The sequence below is a fragment of the Leuciscus leuciscus genome (assembly GCF_965113295.1).
Source record: "Leuciscus leuciscus genome assembly, chromosome: 10".
Taxonomy (NCBI): Eukaryota; Metazoa; Chordata; class Actinopteri; order Cypriniformes; family Leuciscidae; genus Leuciscus; species Leuciscus leuciscus.
In genome coordinates, this window is record NC_138734.1 from 31,680,596 (window position 1) to 31,702,917 (window position 22,322).

Below are 22,322 nucleotides of genomic sequence, written 5' to 3' on the forward strand. Positions count from 1 at the left end.
CATTCATACATTGTCTCTTATCCTTGTTTTTTATTAGATTTTCAAAAAAAATTCTACATTTCTACAAACAAAACTAGATTTTATTTCAAATGTATGTTACATTTGGTTGATTTTATCCAATGTATAGAGTCGCAAAACGCATTTCATGGCGCATTTTACTGTGTATGGTGTGTGTGTGTGTGTGTGTGTGTGAATTGAAATTTCTGAATTGAAATGATTATTGATTCAAATTTTACTTATCTAATGCTGAAAGGACTGAATAGACTCATACTTCAAACATAGTTACATCTGCCAAATATTTATGTACTATGTATTTTTAAGATTTTAGATTATCATGCTGTTAGCAACATTGCAACATCAAACTCTGTTGAAGCACTTTTATTATTTATATTATATATCCAACTATCCTTGAAACGTGGATCATTACAGACAGTGGAGTAGTTGATTTTATCACAGTAGAGATACTCACATATCCTGCACAACAATGTACTGGTGAGGCACTAGGCCGTCTATGCCATTGTGTCTGCCCTCCCACCAGTCATCCGATGCTCTCTGGTACAGCAGCAGAGACGCACCCTTCTTAAAGGACAGCTCCCGCGCAGAGCGCCCCACATAATCAAATTTTGCGATGGCTTCAATGGGCTCCCCCTCTGTAGAGGAAAAAAAGACACAGCATGGTTAATTCAGTTAAGTTAGGAGAGAGGAAATAGATGTCAGTGACATCATCAGCAATAGGTTTTCCATTGGAGAATTTCCAATCATAACTTCTGTGTGATCAATTAGCTCTTCCGCATGGGAAGCATCACCCGTTTCAACACTTTTGGCATATGCTACATGAAACGCCTAAAGGGAAAAAATATGAAGCCGTTTGAATGGCAGTTGGTGCTATTTACAGAAACAAGTCGAATGAAAAGAGTGCACATGCCTCAACAATATCTGATTGTTTTATGAGAGCATTTGAATGCATCAACGTTATAGGGTTTCTGACTAGTAGCTGTACATGCCTTTGCTGCCATGACTCCCTTTATGTAAGAGACACAGCGGGCTTCAATGCATGTGAAGTAGCTGCAGTTCTGGCAGAACGGGCTGTTCTCATCCTCAGGATAATCAGGCTATGTGGACCTTACCAACAACATCACAACACCTGCCAACTGAGTGCAACAACTTATACAAAACAGCACTGTGGTACAGTGATGATGATACCATGGTGCTTGAGCAAGGTACAAGAGATCATGCTAAATTATGTATTGAGTCACAGTTAAAGGGGAACGAGTTGTAAAAAATAAATAAATTGCTTTGTATATTTTAAAAATGATTAATATCAATTTTAATATTTAAATAATAATTTTAAATAGTTAATAAAATATATTTAATCATATATATATATATATATATATATATATATATATATATATAAATAAAATATATATATATATATATATATATAAAATATATATATTATATATTTTTATTTTTATATTTATTACATGGCTTGGTTGAATTCTAATGTAGAATGCGGTCTGTTATTTCTTGATAACAGACCGCTGCTAAGGATAACACACTGTTGCCATGAAAAACAGAGCGTTGCTATGGACGCAGGATTCTAACCATTGAGACGAAACAGACTATTTTCTTTAGCGGAAGCAATACAATCGTTTTTAAATCAATAAACTCCTTTTTAAATAATTTTGTGTCAAATTATTAATTTATTTGGTAGGTAGCCATGTAATAAGCAGGATAATGTAGAGCGAGGCGGCTGTTATAGCCATAGACTGTAAAAAAAGATGGACGACGCCCCTTCGCTCTCTTCCATTGATGAGAACTGAAGCCGCCAGTGTGCCGATATGGCGCTGACATATTGGAACTTGAGTCTGCGCTGTAGCGATCTTGGGACCAGACCTGCGCAGTAGTGAGCAGGAAAGTAAAGCCGCGAAATCAACGCTCCGCCCTCACTCTCGCAGAATGCACTCAGGGAGAGTGGATTCTGCACACTTTTTAAAAAATTGATTGCAGTACGACAAGAGGCTTGTTAAAATAAAGTAAACACAATCTCCTCAGTCCTCCGAAGATCCCGAAAAAATTTCCGTTGGTGCTTCAGTGACTACTTCGCTCAGAGAACCTGTCAATCACAGCTGTCAATCACAGCTGTCAATCATGACGTTACACCACCGCATCACGTAACTAACTAAAAACCAACTTATTTTTGAAACCGACACTTGAACTTACATCAGCGTGATAAAAACGACAGCAAATGAAAGAAACCACCTTTGGAAAAAAGATATTTGAAGTGTAATTTAATTGTTTAGTTGGTCTCACGTCCCGTTGAATAACACGGGGAGGCGGGGCTTATGACCTATACTAGGACCAGGCACCGGGGGGCGATCAAGACGTTTTGGCTTCACTTTTCAGGGCTTGTGCGGCACGCTTGGTTATAGCGAATACAACCCCTTCAGGCTGATTCAAGATCCTGTTCTGATCAGCCTGTCTGGGTTGTATTCGCTATAACAACCTCTCCCTCTCTATATATAATTGAAAAAACAAAAATGTCATATTATATTTCTATTAAGCAAAACGACCAGTCAGCATCCATGCACTGTGCTTTTTATAACTGAATATAAACTGTTATACTGAATGAAGGCCATATTCTTGTACAATGGTATTTAAATGTTAGTCCAAGATATATATATATAAAAAAAAACTATGGTTTACTATCATGGTGTAATCCATCATAGATTTTGCATCAAAGTCAAGCATCAAAACAAAAATTGTTGTTAAAAATGTAGTGATACTTGCTACAGTAGTATTTAAAAAAAAAAAAACTTTGGAGAGAGGCACGAGCGTTGCCACTGTAATAAATAAAGACAGAAAAATTAGTGAAAACAATAACAAATCAGACAAATAGAATACACAATTAATCTAGGGAAGACAGCAATAAAACCGAGAGGCACAAGCTCAGAGAGGAAATGCTTTTTCATTCTCGACAGTCTGGAAATGACAATGAGTCAATAAGACGTGACGGGCGTGAGTTGACTGTCTGAATTAATAGGGCAGCTCTGAGAGCAGGCACCTTGTTAATAAAGAGGACGGGGTGGAGATCAATATGGCCATCAACTGTCCACACGTCCCTGTCTCTCCTCCATCTCTGCCTGACAGATGCTGTCATTCAGAGTGTCCTTGCAAAAGCCTGTTCATGTATCATAGTGCTGCTAGGACAGTGTTTGTGAAGACGGGCGGCAGACAAAGTAGGAAAGTTACCAAGATTATTAAAGCAAGCAAATCCATATATTCGACCAATTCATTTGTTTACTCGTGTCCAAAACCTCGCTCACTAAATTACACAAAGGCGCTTTGGAACTTTTAATTAATTCTGGTAGTCTGTATTAAAGGACAAGTTCGGTATTTTACACTTAAAGCCCTGTTTACAGATCGTATCTGATGAAATAGAACGGTTAAGATTAAAATTTGGACACATGCTGCTGTCCCGAGAATTTTAGGTTTATTTCGCTTTCCCCCCCCACCCCCACAATAGTTGTCTATATGCACTGGAAGATTCCGTCCTAAAAACACATTAAACTTTCGTTTACAAAGACGTGAAACTCACCGAGTGGTCAGGGGTGTTCACTGATATGTTCACTCAAAAATCGCTGAAAAAGATGCATTCCAACAGGTTTTATCGTAGTTTTTGTCCAACTCCATTGACTTAATAGGACGTGCTGTGAGGCCGCAGCACCTTTACGGTATTACTCCGCCGCTTCTTCTTCTGCTTCTTCTGTGTATTCAATGAAATGCCCGTGGTTTGCTTGCAATTGGCAAAGGTGCATTATCGCCACCAACTGGGCTGGAGTGTCTATTATTCAAGCTCTCAACGGAAGAATCACGGGTGTGACGCGTTTGGCAAAATAGGTCCACAAAAGCGAAATAAACCTAAAATTCTCGGGACAGGAGCATGAGTCCAAATTTGAATCTTAACCGTTCTATTTCATCAGATACGATCTGTAAACAGGGCTTTAAGTGTAAAATACCGAACTTGTCCTTTAAAGAAGCTGTAACTCTTTTGTTATGGTACTATTTTTATTCACAGACATTGTTCCTGCAGCCGCTTGCTCTACCGTAGTTCATTGCACATTGTACCATATGGGCTTGTTTTTGCCCCAGAGGAGGGTTAACAACCAATGCTAGGTTTTTTGCCTTAATATACACTGCTGTAGCAGTAACTTACCCACCAGCACTCGCGGCTGCAAGCAGACCCAGGAGGAATGAAGGCTGACAGAGTAGAAAACTGTTTGTAAGCTGCATTTCCTGGTTTTTTTTGTGTTTTTTTTATGGAGGCATGCTTGCAGACTGCACGAACACAGCCATTTAGAAGAGAAAGCTCACTGCAACATCACCGGCTAAGAAATGTTCCAATGTTTAAAGGGGTTTCTCATCAAAAACCGTAATTTTAACAAAGCTTTGTTTTGAAACAGAAACAGCCTAATAATATTCCACAAGAAATGCCATTCAATAATCGTTTTATTTATTTAATGAATGTTTTACAGTAAACCCGAATATTCAACAAAGAATTATTTTTTTATTGTAACAACTTAAAATTCATTACTTCAGAAGCAATACTGCACAAGATATCAACACTCATTTTCAAAGACTCTATCTTAAATAAGTGTAAACAATTTTCAATTATGAAAGAAATCTCTTTCATAAACATTAAAAAAACTTTACGAGATTGTAAAAAAGTAAAAACAGTAATTTTATGAAATATGACTCAAATGTAAAATATTTGTTTTAATTTTTTTTAATTCTAATTTATTATCACATATATAGTGTCACATGATCCTTCAAAAAAAATTATGTAATAAGATGATTTAGTGCTCAAGAAAAAATTTCTTATTATCAATGTTGAAAACAGTTGTGCTGCGTAATATTTTTGTGAAAAACGTGATAGAGGATTATTTGATGAATATAAAGTTCTAAAGAACAGCATTTATTTGAAATATAAATCTTTAGTAACATTATAAATGTCTTTGCTGACACTTTTGAGCAATTAAATGCACCCTTGCTGAATAAAATGATTAATTTCTTTATAAAATATCTTACTGACCCCAAACATTTGAACAACAATAATATAATCTGTATATGTACATTTCTTATTGTGTGTGTGTATATGTATAGGTTATACTTTATCTCAATGGTCCACTTTAGACATTCTACAAACTAAAAGTTAGTTATAGATTTACTAACTTTGCAACTCTAATTAGAGTATTAGACTGTTCGGTTAGGGTTAGGTGTTAGGGTTCAGGTTAGTAGAGTAAGTTGACATGTAGTTGCAAAAGTTACTTATAGTCAGTAGAATGTGTGTTGGGGGAGCATCAAAATAAAGTGTTAGCAGATACTAAAGGATAACTGTCGCCAAAAAGCAGCCTAGGGTCTTTTTGTTAATCTACCCGAGGCAAACTTTTGACAGTCAAAAATAGTCGATCTCCGAATGTGAATGAACTGACTCTGAATTTTAGTATTGCTTCTTATATGAGGATCCTTTTTCTAATACAAGGTCCATATTGATTTTCACTAACGACAAAACAACAAATTATCCGTGAATTTATATGGAACTAAGCTTTAGGAGCTTTCCATCTTTACTCTCCTCCCTGTTACGTTGCATTCGGAGATCGACTATTTTTGACTGTCAAAATGCCGGCGGACACAGCTAAAGTGAGTTGATCAAAATCTTTATTTTTAGTAAACTCTGTGTACACAAACAATGTTCTCAATGCTCGAGTTCATGTGTAGAGCCCCTGGTGATACTTCGAGCAAAGTTTCATGGTGTGTCGAGCCTTCTTAGTGTTTTAAAAATAGCGATTTTTGATGCTATCATAGAAGTGCCCCAAGCACTCCCATTTAAAAGGCAGTTTGACTGAAAACGAAAATACGGTCAAACTTAAAAGTGGCGTTTCCATTCTAATTATGCATTTAAACGAAAGTTTGCCTCGGGTAGATTAACAAAAAAAGACCCTAGGTAGCATTTTGGCAACAGTTATCCTTTAAGCAGACCGTTTACTACTCTAAATGAGAATTAAATGACATGTAGTTGCAAAGTTACAGGACTTATTTTTAATTGAATGTCTAAAGTGGACCATCAAATTTAAGTGATACCTTTTTTATTATTATTAAGAGTCATTTTTGAATTAATGTTGACTTTTAGATATATCAGATATATCACACAAACCAACATTTCCAAAACGTCAAATCTTTTCATTCAACATCGGTTTCTCACAGATGCTGAGATTTGTCTTTTTCTTCCCAAGAGTGCATTATGTCTGCTTATTCCAGTTCACTTGAATGAATAAATGGCTCTAAGGCGTAGCAGGGGTCCCATCACTCGACAAAGTGGTTTTCCAGATGGGCCCTGAGACCAGACGATCCCCTTCAGATGCAGTGATTGAGGACAGACCTGCACTGGTCACTAGTTTGAGCGGGCTGATATAGTTATACTCTAACAGTCTAGGCATCGGTTCCTCAGGATGGTCTCTATAATAATGCCAGCTGATAAATTCCCATGAAAAAGGCTTTTTCAAGAGATTTAGAAGGATAATATAACCCAAATCGCTTATTATGAAACAAGACAAAACACACAAGCTACCCATAACTGAGATAGGAGGACATAAGCAATATTCGTAGTGCAAAAAAAGAAGAATACAATTCCTCTACTAGGAAGAACCTCCTCAATACATTCATCAGGAAAACATTTGGAGCAAAACCATGGAAGCTGAGAGCAATTTTACAATCTTCAGGTCAGTTATGATTTGTCCTGACGTTGATATCCGACATCTGCGTTAGTTAATGGAAACCCTGACATACGTGAAGTATCAGGTTTCTCAGTTCAATGTGACAGATTCATGAAATTTAAACAGACAGTGAGATGGGAACAGTTAAAACTAATCTTCAGCATGCAGATGCCCATGTCTAGATGTCCAATAGTGATTTATGAAAATAAATGACACAATTGTGCGTAATATCCTTCAATAAATTCAATCTGAAAAGAACTGAACATTATTCAGTTATGGGTTCTGTTTATACTTGGGTGGATATGAGATCTGTCTGTTCGGCTCAGTTTAGAGATTGGACGAGTGATGGCGGATTGACGTCAGAGTTGGACACGAGTCTCGGTTCATATAAACACTTGTCAAGTGATGCAGGTTATACGTGACAAAAACGTGAGTGTCGCTGGTGCTTACCCATGCAAAACTTGCTATGGTTTTGTAGGTGGGTGTTTTATGCAGTTATTAGGGGTTTCTCCTGCAATATACGTCTTTTTGTCAGTTTTATCACAAATCTCAAGTTTAAACTCTTACAACAGTAATAGAATATATCTTCTATACAAACCCCACGATTTCATGTTTGTAGCACAAATGGTTAATAAGGTGCGTCTTAGGCTACATTCACACTGCGAGCTTTCGCGCTTAATTCCGATTTATTGCTTAGATAAAAAATGTTTGTATAGCTGTTCACATTATTGTTTTAAATGTGGCTAATATCAGATTCCAGTGTGTACAGATCATTTATGATACGAGCCCACATGTTTTGCTTGTATATTTGTCAATGAAATACTTAAATTCTAACACATAACTGTCTTTCCACTGACACCTTTAGCGATGGTCTTGATAACTTTGGGTATGTAAAATCTTTGAAGTCACTCCCATGAACACAGAATTGTGACGAATGCTGCTTTAGAGTGATGTAAAAGTCTCATAAATTCCGATATGACTGTTCAGACTGAAGTCGTATTGCAAAACATCTTACCTGTTTCAGATTTAGAAACACATATGGAAGTGGCGCAAATCGGAATTGAAAAGATTTGATTCCATGTGGTCCTAGACGGTCATGACAAATCAGATTTGGGCCACATTTACCTGCAGTCTGAACATAGCCTTTTTTATATTTAATATTTATGGTTAGGAGTTTGTTTAAATCCCTATTTTTAAGAATAATACAATAATACTCTTGCCTTATCCAAATAATTAAATCCCATTTGAGTAAATACAGGGAGAGTTTACTCCCATTTGTTTTTATTATCCAAAAATAAAGGTGGACTTCAAAGCAAACATCTAACAAAATAAATGTGTATTTGGTGTTATGGTACAGTACTACCATTTATCTGACTCGCCGCTTAAGGCCCTTAGAAGCTAAACAATGGGATAAACGTGGCTTTTGTCTGTCCTAGAAATCATAGATATGGAAAAAGCAGACATCCCACTTCTCTTATCAAAGAACGCACAAGAAAACAAGCATTGTTCAGGTACAGACAGAGCGAGAGACAGGAAATGTGTCTATTTTCAGTGAGGTAACATACAGGTCAGCAGCAACATTTTCCTTTTGGTTCTTTTGAAATACTGGACAGAAGACGAAAACAAACCACTTGATTTGAGTTTTCACAGTCTGAAACTTTCAGATTACATATGGGAATTGATCATGTGTCATCAATGGGCCAAGCATCTGGTTTCAGTTGAGCTTTGGGAACTTCTAGAGAACTTTTTCCATAATAAAACTACATGCAACTACATACAGAACTCAAGTTTGAGTCAGACTGCTAAGGACTTTGCATGTTTTTTAATGAAAGTAGCCTTACAGACATGATAGACTGGTCTATTTTGCCCTGCCGTATTGGAAAGCATTTACCATGCTTGATTAAAACCCCCTTCTTTGTTTACGGATGCTTCTCCCTTCCCAAAGGATTAGAAAACAAAAAGAAGGACCAAATAGCTGGACGTAGTTCTCCACTCTCTAATCATTTAATTTAGAGCTGTGAAAAGTGATTACCCAGAGGTCAGTGCACACAGAGATTAACCCTTGACTGGCCAGGTGAGAAAACGTCATGTGAAGTAAAATCAATCCAGAGGCTTGATGGACATTGACTGAAGCCATTCTTAGACAATGGGAATAATGACAAGTATGGAACCACTCATTATACATAAATCATGTATCAGTTCATGTTTTTACTGGCACATACGAATTAGTTTTAATTCAAATGTGCGCTGAGCATACAACAGAAGTACTCTCTCTCTCTCTCTTTACCATCAGTTAATGCAAGTAATATGCTCCTCATTTCACTTTTTATTTTCTATTGTCATATCCGACCGAACCCCAAACTTAAACTTTGTTAAACAAAATAAACATACCATCCTCACTGGTGTGGGTCTCAATTCCTCCATCCTGATCAACCTCCTCAAGAGCCCCATGTTCACTGTATGGACTCTCACTGCAGGAAAAAAGAGGAAATAAATCAAGACGAATAATTATAATAATTAACTATAGGTTATATGAACAATTTTTTAAATACTTAATAGATCGTGGCATTTACAGCATCTGTAAACTCAATATCTAAGGACAGAATAACTACATTTCAGCCAAGTAAGTGTTTCTCATGAGCTTAAAAAACTTTAGATCTAAATGCTTTATTAAATTAATTTTGTAGACACATACACTGTAGGGTCTATGTCTATATATAAATTTTTTTTTTAATTTTTTAATTTTTAAGTAAAAAAAAAAAGATTAAAATATATTTATACCATTGTCTGTCTGAATACTCGATTCTGATTGGCTGGAAGGTGTGCATTCAAACTGTTGAATGCACAGATAGTTCCAGTCAGTTTATTCACTGTTCTATATTAATGCGCTTCTTTCACTGAAGCACTCACACCACTCGAACACAAAGAACCTTTCAGGAGCATTATTAATAAAATATCTTATCTGCTGAATTGCTACATTATTTTTCCCAGCAATGAGGGGGTAAAATCGCTGTTTTTGAAGTAGCTAAACTCCCAGCTTCATTGCCTCACTCATCTCTCTCTCCCCCCCTCCATCCTTCCCCTCTCTCTCTAGATAATGAATTCAAATAAATGCTATAATTCATTCAATCAAATGAACGTAATCTTACCGCACTATTTGATCTCTGTGTCTGATTCAAAGCAGGCAGAAAGCTAGATCTAGCGAGCCGTAACTTACTAAAATAATTTTCATTTTTACCCTTCCAGTCAAATATTGCACTGCAAACTTCAGTGACAGCTTTAAATTGTCAATGCTGGCAAATGACCATGGTATAAGTAGGATAATCCACAGCTAGCTGTTAGGGGTGGCACGGTACATGAAAAAACATCCGAACCGTTCGGTTCGCTTGTCTCGGTTCGGTGCGTGTGTGCGTCGCGCGGTTCGCACGGTTCGACGCATGCGCAATGTAGCCTTGTGCCCGTGCTACTGCTAATACAATGCTAAATCATAAATCAGACAAATGTAGAATAACATTACAATGTCCAGCAATCGATTTAAATAGTACACTGGGTTTACTTAGACATTTAATGAGATCAACTCCACTAGGCTATATGTTGTTTTTTTCACGTGAATAAATAGGCTACATAGATCGACTGTTCCACGTACCGGTATGTACTTTAATGGTCCAGTGGCAGAACTTGCCAAGCGTGTCAAAGGTTCTGAGTTCTAATCTGCACTCGTATATATTTTTCTTTTTCATCAAAACCGATTATGTTTATCAGCGGTTGTATATCAAGCAGGGACAGATTTGTATGAATTTTGTTTTGTGATTTCATCGGAACGAATAGAGTAGCCTAGAGTCTCCTCAACGGACTGAAGCGCGCGTCTGAGTGAAGAATGTGCGGCCGCTGCGGTGTGTGCGCGAGCCACGAGAACACTGTATCAGCGCCACTGATCGCAACGGCAACGAGCACTTTGATCACTTGATTAAAAAAAACACATTTCAGCGCTAGATTGCTTCTTATTTAACAAACGAACGAAACGAATACTTTGCTAGTTAACTGGAAATGTTTTATTTATTTGTATTGGTACATCCGTGCTGGGACATAATATCAACCCTGTCAAAAAGTGGTGACAAATAACTGTCCGACACAGCCCACGGGAAATGAGAAGCTGCGTTTTGCAAACACACCCCATTTATGAAATAAATTAATTAATAATTAGATAATTCAGCTATATATCATATGCTGAAGTAAATTTTTGGAGTGTTAAAGATTAAAAGAAAAAACAACAACAAGAACCGTACAGAACCGAAAACCGTGACCCTAAAACCGTGATACGAACCGAACCGTGGGTTTTGTGAACCGTGCCACCCCTACTAGCTGTGCAATAAACTATTTGAATGCACTATACATAAATAGCTTTGAAAATGATGTAGTGACATTTCTTGGTGTTTTCAACAATGCTAATAATAAGAAAAGCTTTTTGAGCACCAAATCCGCTGATATTGAAGACTGGAGTAATGACGCTGAAGATTCAGGTTAGCCATCACAGGAATACATTTTAAAACATATTAAAATAGAAAACTGTTATTTAATATTCTAATAATATTTCACAATATTAATGTTTTAATTGTATTTTTGATTAAATACATGCAGCCTTGGTAAGCATAAGAACTTTCAAAAACATCTTAACGACCCCAAACCTTTGAACGGGAGTGTATGTATACTTCCTTACATAAGTAAATGCATGCACAGGGAGACAAAGAGTTAAGTCACAGCCAGAGTAAAACTCGGCATCGAGCAAAAAGTACAGAAGCTGTCATTAGTATTCAGGAGGAGTTGGGCAGGGTGATTGGGATTCTGTCAGTGGCACAGCACGGTTACTGAGACTGGCAGTAATGCCCTTCACATCCTTGCAGATTACCCCTGACACACAGTAAAGTCATTTCAAACAGAGCTCTGCCACTCCCACATGCCACACTACCAAAGGGGAAAATACGAGAGCCGGCTTCGGCGAGTTTAAGGATGTAATGATTTGAAGTGCTCAAGTACAGATTCTTGCAGTGGCAGGTGTTTTGCTTCAGTTTGGGGGATGAAGACTTGTGGGAGTTGGGCCGCTCTCTTTGAGACAACAAAATCACTAGCCAACACATACACACAGCTGTGGAGTTGGCGGAAAATGTCTCTTTCCTCTTCTCATCCGTGGGTATTTCGGAGAGAAATGAGCGTTGGTTTGGCCGGCGATCTTTTCTTACCTTGATGGCTGCAATTATCAAGGTTTCATTCTGTCTCACCTAGTTAAAGGTCTCCAAACCCTTCGGCCTCTAAAAAAATGTCCTACCTCGACTTAAGAGTTCACAATATCCGCACGACATCATTTCAAATAATTACCCACACCGAATCCAAACACAGCTTAGATGCAGCTGGTCCCGTCACTCTCTAGATCCAGGCACACATACCTGTGGTATTAAGTGCATTTTAAATACAAACTTTCGGCCTAGGGCCTGGTATATCCTCACAGAGAAAGAATGAGAAATACGAGGCCATTTTATAACACAAATGTCTGCTAATTCAGAGTTTGAATGAAAACAAACATCACACATAATCCACACTGAAGAAAAATTCACCTCCAAAAATTGATTGAAATTCACCCTCATGTCATTCCAAACCTGTATGACTCATTTTTAACAGGCAGGACCTGTATTTCCTTCTTCCAAATCTTTTGTAAGGATGTATCCTCCTTTCCTGGATCAACAAGACCTGCTCTTCAAAACAAAGCGGTCACACCCTAAAACTGTGCTAACAAAATAAGTGACTCACTATAGCACTGAATATTTTTTAATTTTTTATTATTAAAACAAACTTTTTCACTTCAGTCACACCATGGATGTATCTTAGTACAGAAAAATACAATAGTCAAACACAAGCCCAAACACTGACTTTAACAATATTCTCATCTCTCAGTTTGAGCAACCCCTGAACATCTATCTTACTGACACCTACCTAGACGCAGTTACCCAGACAGTTATCAATAAATTATTAAAAACAGCATCGCCATCTCATCACACCACTCACCAATAATCTCCGCCTGCCATACACTTCTCATACAGGGGGCCGTCAAGCTCCTTTGAATCAGGAAAGATGGTCTCGTGGTGGATGATGATGGTTTTGATGACCTCATTGACATGGGCCTGGCAGGAGACCTGGTCCTGAGTTTCTGGAGTGGGCATGAGGGTGGGGCCAAAGCAGATGGCCAGATTATAGGGGTCCATCATGTTTTCATCACTGTACTGGGACAAGCTGCAGGAAATAAGAACAAGCTATTAGGCAACCAGCAAAAAAAAAGCAAGATGGTTCTGGTTTGGCTCTTAATCAGATAGTCAAGTTCGAGTCTGGTCTGAGAATTTCTTTATGATATGGATCTAGGAATGATTTTGGATCAAAAAGTCATATTCACAATCAAGTAGCGTATTATATCATCAATACTTATTTCAGACGTATGTCTGTTATTTGCATTTTTAAAGCTTTCTGTGTTTTTGTGAGACATTCAGACTTACTGGTTGAGGAAGGCGAACAGATATCGCATGACAACGAGCACTGATCTGGGTGAAGTCAGAAGGATCTTTCGAATATACAGCGCTCTCTCATACAGATTCTCAATTCCTACAAGAGAAAGAGAGGGAATAACAGAGTAAAAATGAAGAAATCAAGCAAAAATCAAAGAGCAATACAATTATCTAATTATATGTAATGTTTGAAAGAAAATAAAATCTGACATACAGTATCAAAATTCAGAAAGAGACATTTTTAAAAACAACTAACACAAATAAACTTTCAGTATACACGTACTAACACTTCCTTCACAAACCTAGAAGCAATTGCCCAGACAGTTACAGTATTAATAAATAATTCAAAACAACTTCATCTCATCCCACCACTCACCAATAGTCTCTCTCTCTCTTTTTATATATGTGTATATACTAGGGGTGGCACGGTTCACAAAACGTACTCGGTTACTAACGTAACCTCGGTTCTCTCTAGAAGAGGGACCGAGTACTGCGTAAGATATCTTACGCTAGGGGAAAATCCTTTTTCCGCGAGATATTGAAGCCAAAAATTATCCTTAATTTTGTTATAATGCAAAACGCGTTGCAGCAGCAATGCAGACATAGGCGAGACAGCTCGCGCGCCTATTGGCTGCTCTGCGGCAACTGCAGCAGCCTATCGAGCGAGGCCTGGCGTGACGTCAGACCCAATCAGGGCACTTCGCGCCCGCTACGTCACGTCCCGCCGAAATGGGCGTGGTCTAGGCCTATAAATATCGCTCGCAGGCAGCTATTATCTGGTTTTTCATCATCGAAGCAACCAGAGCGTGTGCATGCACGGCAAGATACGCAGTACTCGGTCCCTCTTCTAGAGAGAACCGAGGTTACGTTAGTAACCGAGTACGTTCTCTTACGAGAGGTCTCTCGTACTGCGTAAGATATCTTACGCTAGGGGACCCAGTGTAAAACGCCGTGCGTGCTGAGATCTGACACCAAAGACCCAAGGGCGAAAAGCCCGGGGTACATATAGTGCACAATCACTCAGTGAACTCACAGAGAGTCCGGGAGAAGGAGGGGTGCAGCCTCACTTTCCACATAGAGTAGCGTCGAAGGGACGCAAATTTCATCATACAGACAGGGCGGGGTACGGCCTGAACTGATGGAAAAAATGTGGGTCTTACACAGTTTGCCCAGCTTTAAACTGTCGAAAATTGAGCTGTGCTCAGTAAACGCAGCATTCTGAGCTGAACGCATCAGGTCAGATAATACTGGTAGTCTAGACCGACAGCAGCCTGGCCTGCAGGGCGGGAACCTCTAGGTTATAGAACCTTATAAATGTAGACGGGGAGGCCCAGCCTGCCGCCATACAAATATCTTGCAAGGCAATCCCACTCGACCAAGCCCACGAAGAGGCCATGCCTCTTGTGGAATGCGCTCTGACACCCAAAGGGCACTGCATGCCCTTGGAGGCGTATGCCAGCGCTATAGCATCAACTATCCATCTGGATAGGCTCTGTTTCGACGCGGCTAGTCCCTTAGAACGTCCGCTAAACGAAACAAAGAGCTGTTCCGTCTGTCTGAAAACAGACGAGCGAGACACATAAGCTCGTAATGCCCTGACTGGGCAAAGGAGGCTCGCGTCTCTTTCCTCATCAGGGACCGGTAGGGCTGACAGAGAGATAATCTGCGCCCTAAACGGTGTGTTGAGGGATTTTGGAACATAACCGTGCTTAGGTTTGAGTATAACTTTTGAGTCATTGGGCCCAAACTTCATGCACGCCGCGCTCACAGAGAGCGCGTGCAGATCCCCTATGCGCTTCACCGAAGCGAGAGCCAGCAAAAACACCGTTTTGAAAGACAGGTGTTTCAAATCGATTGACTGTAAAGGCTCAAATGGCGCACCTTTCATGGCTTCCAGAACCGTAGAAAGGTCCCATACGGGGACTGAGGGAGGTCTGGGAGGATTCAGTCTCCTAGCTCCTTTAAGGAAGCGGATGACTAAATCGTTCCTTCCTATTGACTGACCAAGCGTTGTTTCTGAGAACGCTGCTATAGCCGCCACATAAACTTTGAGCGTGGAGGGGGCCCTGCCCCCATCCAACAGCTCTTGTAGGAAGGAAAGCACCTCCGTCACATCACAATTTGTGGGTGACACACCACGGGCTGTGCACCAGCCCGAAAACACTGACCATTTCGAAGAATAGAGTCGTCTTGTAGACGGAGCTCTAGCCTGCGTGATCGTGTTTAATACTCCTTTAGGGAGTCCAAAATGTACCCGTTGATGGCCCAGACATGAAGGGACCATAGATCCGGGTGAGGATGCCAGATCGAGCCGCGGGCCTGTGAGAGGAGATCTCTCCTCACTGGTACTGGCCACGGGGCAGTACTTGCTAACTGCATCACGGCTGGGAACCAAGGTTGGTTTTTCCAGAGCGGTGCTACCAGCAGTACTGAGCATCCTTCTTCCCTGATCCGTTCTATCACCTGAGGCAGGAGAGAGACGGGGGGAAAAGCATAGAGCGGGCGGCGGGGCCACACATGGGCCAGCGCGCTCCTGCTCTTGGAGAAAAATTCTTGACAGTGAGCGTTTTCTTGAGACGCAAACAGGTCCACTTCCGCTCTGCCGAATTTCTTCCACAGCAGTTGGACTGTCTGTGGGTGTAGGGACCATTCGCCTGCCGGAACGTTGTTCCTGGACAGTCTGTCTGGTCCTATATTCATGATCCCTGGCACGTGCGCTGCTCTGAGCGAGCGCAGGTTGCACTGAGCCCATACCAGGAGGCGTTCTGCCAGCCTGTACAGTTTCTCGGATCTGATGCCGCCCTGGCGATTTATGTAGGATACCACAGACATGTTGTCCGAGCGGACCAAGACGTGGTGACCTTTTATTTGGGGACAAAAACGCGTCAGCGCGTTGTCTACTGCCAGCATTTCGAGGCAGTTTATGTGCAGGAGCTTCTCCCGTTCTGACCACTGGCCGAAGAACGGTCTGCCCTCGAGCAGCGCTCCCCATCCCGAGGTGGACGCGTCCGTGGACACCACTTTCACCCTCGAGGAAGTCCCCAGGCTTACACCTGATTGGTACCAGTCGTTCGCTTTCCAGGGTTTCAGCGCTGTAACGCATTTCTGATTGACCCTGAGGCGAAGCAAACCGGGTGCCCACGCTTTGCGTGGGACTCGCGCTTTCAGCCAAAACTGCAGCGGGCGCATGCGGAGCAGACCCAGCTGGAGTACTGACGATGCTGAGGCCATGAGACCTAGCATCTTCTGAAATCTTTTGAGCGGGACAGACGCGCCGCAGCGAAAAGAGTTCGCTGTGCGTCGAATGTCTACCGCGCGCCGTTGTGATAGTCGCGCTATCATGGATAGTGAGTCCAGTTCTGTGCCCAGGAAAGATATTTTCTGACTGGGTGACAGGGAGCTCTTCGCCCAATTGACACTCAGACCCAAATCCTCGAGGTGATCGAGTAAAATGGTCGTGTGTTCTATGAGCACTGCGCGAGATTGCGCTAGAATCAGCCAATCGTCCAAATAATTCAGCACTCGTATGCCTCTCATTCTGAGGGGTGCGAGCGCCGCGTCCATGCACTTCGTAAATGTACGGGGTGCTAGGGACAAGCCGAACGGCAGGACTGTGTACTGATATGCCTGGCCCTCGAAGGCGAATCTCAAAAATCGCCTGTGACGTGACGCTATCTGTATTTGAAAATACGCGTCTTTCAGATCTATTGACACAAACCAATCTCCTTGGCGAATCTGCACAAGGATTTGCCTGGTCGTGAGCATCCTGAACTGTCGCTTCACAAGCACTTTGTTCAGTTGCCTTAGATCTAGTATGGGTCTGAGACCCCCGTCTTTTTTCGGTACCAGGAAGTATCTGCTGTATAGCCCTCCTTCGCTCTGATCTTGAGAGAGGGGTTCTATGGCCCCTTTTCTCAATAGTTTCGTCACTTCGGCTCGAAGTAGATGTGCTACTTCTGTTTTTACCGTGGTCTCGACGCGCGCCACATAGCGGCGAGGGCGTCGGCGAAACTGCAGCGAATAGCCTCTTTTTATAATGTTCAGCACCCACTTCGAAACCCCGGGCAGCTTTGCCCATGCGTCTGCATGGATAGCTAGGGGTCGAATACGAAGCGCGCTCCGCTCGCTCAGCGATGGAGAAGCTTCTGTGTGCTGTAACACAAGCGTGTCGCTCGTGACATTTGAGGCATGGGGCGCGCTGATGACAGCGGGCAGATTGCCCGCGCTCGACTCCTCTACGGTGGTTAACCGCGAGGGGGAGGGCTGGGCGGTTCCCGTGGGAACTGTCATGTCTATGTGTGGATGTGGGCGCGGGACAGCGGGCACATTTATCACACCGAAAACATCGTTCGCTTGCGTGAAGCGAGTGCACGTTGGTTTCGTTTTTACAGAAACCGTGAGACATGCGTAACGTGGTGTTAGTGGGCACTGGGTAGTGGGCACATTCACCATGTTTGAAGCGCAACCGACCTGAGTCGGTTTTATGTGCGCGAGCCCTGTGTGACAGGCTGTGCTTATGTGTAGGGATGGGCACTGGGCAGTGGGCATTCTTACTACACACGAAACACCATCGGCCGTGGCCGGGACACCAGAAAATACGCTCTTTTGGGGATTTATCTGGGTAGCCGTGAAAACGGCATTTGTGTGCAGGCAAGCGGGTGACAGAACCGACTTGTTGGCTGCAGAAAACACTGGAACAGTCACATTTTCTGGAACTGGACGAGCGAATAGCTTTGGTGTGAGTCCGGCCGCAGCGGGACTGGAACACCGTCGTTTTCCTAGCTGTGCTAGGACGACTTCGGGGCCTCGGGCTTCACCGTAACCTTAGGTCGCGGGCCGCGTCCTGCGGGGCGGCGACCGGATGAGCGGGAGCGCGGTCTCGCGCTTCTGGCCTGGCGGCGCTGTGAAGTGGAGGCAGTGGACGGTGGCTGTGGCTGTGAGCTCTGAGCAGACGGTTTCGCACGGCCTGCTGCAGAGCTGGAGCGCTTCGGGAGGAAGTGCTTCATAGCCTGAGACGCTTTCTGTACCTCTGCGAATCTCTCCGCGAAATCTTTGACGGAGGATCCGAAGAGGCCTGCGGCGGAAAGCGGGGCGTCGAGGAACGCGGTGCGCTCAGACTCGGCCATTTCCGAGAGCGTCAGCCATAGATGTCTCTCAGACACGGTGAGAGAAGCCATAGTCCGTCCAATGGCTTGCGCTGCGGACTTAGTAGCACGAAGGGCGAGGTCCGTGGCACTCCTTAAGTCCGGCACGCAGATCGCGTCAGGTCCTTCCTCATCCAGCTTACGGAGGAGATCGGCCTGGAAGATCTGGAGCGTTGCCATGGTATGCAACGCTGACGCAGCTTGCCCGGCGGCGGAGAAAGCGCGGTGGAGCAAGCTCGACGTCGTGCGGCAAGCTTTAGAGGGTAGGGCCGGCTTAGCGCGCCGTCCAGCGGAGGGCGGGCATAAGTGGGCCGCTATCGCCTCTTCAACCGGCGGCAGCGAGAGGTATCCTTTGTTCTTGGCATCGTCAACAGCGGAGAATGCCAAAGAAACAGCAGGACGCACTCTAGCAGAATAGGGGGCGCTCCAGGACTTGGCGACTTCTTCGTGTAACTCAGGAAGAAAGGGCGCCGGCCTGGACACAGGTGAAGCGCGCTCCCCAGGCAGGAAAAATCCATCCAGCCGGTTGTGAGCGGGCTGCTCGGGCGAAGACCACTCGAGGCCGAGGCTCGCCGCGGCCTGTGCGAGTACTCGCATGAGTTCCGTCTCTATGGAAGCTCTCTTGCCTGACGAAGTGCGGGCAGGGGGCGCGGGGTCCTCAGAGCCCGCCCAATCCTCACTGCCTGACGCCAGGATAGAGCAGGAATCATCCTCTCCCAGCAGGGCTTCCTCATCCGCGATATCAACGGAAGCGGCGGCAGACGGCGGCCGCTGTCCGTCAGGAAGCGAAATAGAAGAAGCCGGGGAAGCAAGCGGGCGAACCGGCGAGCTTTGGCGGCTGAGGGAGGGTTCCGGGGCCCGCTGGGCACGGCGCTTTTTACGGCGCGACGCCGCGGCGGGCGGGGGAGCAGTCTCGGTGAAGACGGCTAGGCGAGTCCTCAGAGTCGCCATTGCCATCAGCTCGCAGTGAGGGCATCCGCCGTCAGCGAGCGCGAGAGCTGCATGTTCCTCACCCAGGCAGGAAACGCAGATCACGTGGCGGTCCCCGTCGCTGAGTGTGGCTCTGCACGAGCCGCAGGAAGGCATCTTTAAAAAGACGCTAGCTCTTTTAGAAATGTGTGTCGCAGCGGCGACACACACACACAGAAATACAGTGTAATAAAAGAGAAGGATATAAGCGCCGGAAAGCGCAGCAGGAAGGCAGGAAGGCGGCGCGGCCAGCGACTTCAGTGACTCGTCCCGCTGAAGGTGCTCTCTCTCGACGGCGCGGCTCCTAATCCAGCTCCAGCGATGCGTGTGCTTCGCTTGAAGGATGAAAAATCAGATAATAGCTGCCTGCGAGCGATATTTATAGGCCTAGACCACGCCCATTTCGGCGGGACGTGACGTAGCGGGCGCGAAGTGCCCTGATTGGGTCTGACGTCACGCCAGGCCTCGCTCGATAGGCTGCTGCAGTTGCCGCAGAGCAGCCAATAGGCGCGCGAGCTGTCTCGCCTATGTCTGCATTGCTGCTGCAACGCGTTTTGCATTATAACAAAATTAAGGATAATTTTTGGCTTCAATATCTCGCGGAAAAAGGATTTTCCCCTAGCGTAAGATATCTTACGCAGTACGAGAGACCTCTCGTAAGAGAACCCACGGTTCGGTTCGTATCACGGTTTTAGGGTCACGGTTTTCGGTTCTGTACGGTTCTTGTTGTTGTTTTTTCTTTTAATCTTTAACACTCCAAAAATTTACTTCAGCATATGATATATAGCTGAATTATCTAATTATTAATTAATTTATTTCATAAATGGGGTGTGTTTGCAAAACGCAGCTTCTCATTTCCCGTGGGCTGTGTCGGACAGTTATTTGTCACCACTTTTTGACAGGGTTGATATTATGTCCCAGCACGGATGTACCAATACAAATAAATAAAACATTTCCAGTTAACTAGCAAAGTATTCGTTTCGTTCGTTTGTTAAATAAGAAGCAATCTAGCGCTGAAATGTGTTTTTTTTAATCAAGTGATCAAAGTGCTCGTTGCCGTTGCGATCAGTGGCGCTGATACAGTGTTCTCGTGGCTCGCGCACACACCGCAGCGGCCGCACATTCTTCACTCAGACGCGCGCTTCAGTCCGTTGAGGAGACTCTAGGCTACTCTATTCGTTCCGATGAAATCACAAAACAAAATTCATACAAATCTGTCCCTGCTTGATATACAACCGCTGATAAACATAATCGGTTTTGATGAAAAAGAAAAATATATACGAGTGCAGATTAGAACTCAGAACCTTTGACACGCTTGGCAAGTTCTGCCACTGGACCATTAAAGTACATACCGGTACGTGGAACAGTCGATCTATGTAGCCTATTTATTCACGTGAAAAAAACAACATATAGCCTAGTGGAGTTGATCTCATTAAATGTCTAAGTAAACCCAGTGTACTATTTAAATCGATTGCTGGACATTGTAATGTTATTCTACATTTGTCTGATTTATGATTTAGCATTGTATTAGCAGTAGCACGGGCACAAGGCTACATTGCGCATGCGTCGAACCGTGCGAACCGCGCGACGCACACACGCACCGAACCGAGACAAGCGAACCGAACGGTTCGGATGTTTTTTCATGTACCGTGCCACCCCTAGTATATACATATAGTATATACAGACACAGTATATGTATATGTATATATATATATATATATATGTGTATATATATATATATATATATATATACATACATAAATTATTACACACCTCATTAGGTTGAGCATGACACATGAAAATTTGCATAGATCGCAAAGATTGCATAGACTGCATTCATGTTTTTGCATGTAGAGACAGCGTAGGAGTCCTGAACTAATGCTTGTCCTACATGACATTCAGAAATGATTATTCAGGGTCGCCTTTGTCATCCACGCCACTTAGTAGCCTTGAGTATCTAATGACATGCTTCCATCTGAACATGCTAATCCACAGATAACCACATCATTGCAGCTCTATTCATAGAGTTACAAGGCTGAACTCATTATGTGTGGCGGAAAAAAAACCCATTACAACAGCGCTCATTAGCACAAAGTTAAACTCTGCCCAATCTTGTCATGTTGCAAATGGACATTTCCGATAGCCAGCTATCACTGCAAAACAAATGACTTATTTAATTGAAATAAAGCTGAAATAAAACATAAAAACATGACATTGCTTCAGTGTTTTAACCACAATGCAGAGCAAATTAAACAAGTGCTCTGTCAAAGGAGAGTGAATTTTAAACTAAATTGTTGCCTGCCCTCACCCTGCAACTAAAAAAGCTGATTAACAGAGCATTAAAGGAGGTAAAGTTTCAAAACTATTTAACTCTTCATTTTAAGGAGCTTAAAGATTAATCCAGAAGACTGGCATCGCAGAAACGTGTGAGTATTCCTGCAGCACTTGGGTTTTTTCCTTGGAGTCTTTATAACTCACTTCCTGTCCCTTCTGGAATTCCATCAAGCATCTTCACCGTCTCCTTAGTAATGCGCTCTCAGGCTGTGTTTGAAATCTCATACTAGTACTCCTACTTTTACTGTACAAAACTACAAACTACATTTTTCAAACTACATACTATTTATGCTATATGCAGAATGTCAGCTGTGCAGAGTATGCAAATTTCTGTTATGCACAAACTATGTAAATAACTACAAGTCAAAACGTGCAGAAGTCAACAGTCAAAATACCATTCATTTTCTCCAGGGGAATTGATTTTTACCTTACAGACCTTAAAAGACAGACCTATGTGAGCTATGAGGTTGTTAAATCGATGATATATGCTTTTGTTGAAGCCATCAGACTGCATTGTTTCAACTTATACTTGCATGTAACAGTGGAATTAT

The 22,322-nt window shown here is 42.7% G+C and overlaps 1 protein-coding gene across 6 annotated transcripts in view; it reads right to left on the minus strand.

The window, feature by feature from the left end:
• The window catches only part of srgap1a (SLIT-ROBO Rho GTPase activating protein 1a), a 118,844-nt gene that overhangs the window by 11,856 nt on the left and 84,666 nt on the right, over positions 1-22,322 (minus strand). For all 6 annotated transcript variants that reach the window (XM_082182784.1, XM_082182786.1, XM_082182783.1 and 3 more), the window contains exons 16-19: positions 13,316-13,421; positions 12,834-13,058; positions 9,168-9,247; positions 470-650 (exon numbers count right to left, since the gene is read on the minus strand). In XM_082182784.1, the coding sequence (XP_082038910.1) occupies positions 470-650; positions 9,168-9,247; positions 12,834-13,058; positions 13,316-13,421 (592 nt within the window). The remainder of the gene's footprint in view (positions 1-469; positions 651-9,167; positions 9,248-12,833; positions 13,059-13,315; positions 13,422-22,322) is intronic.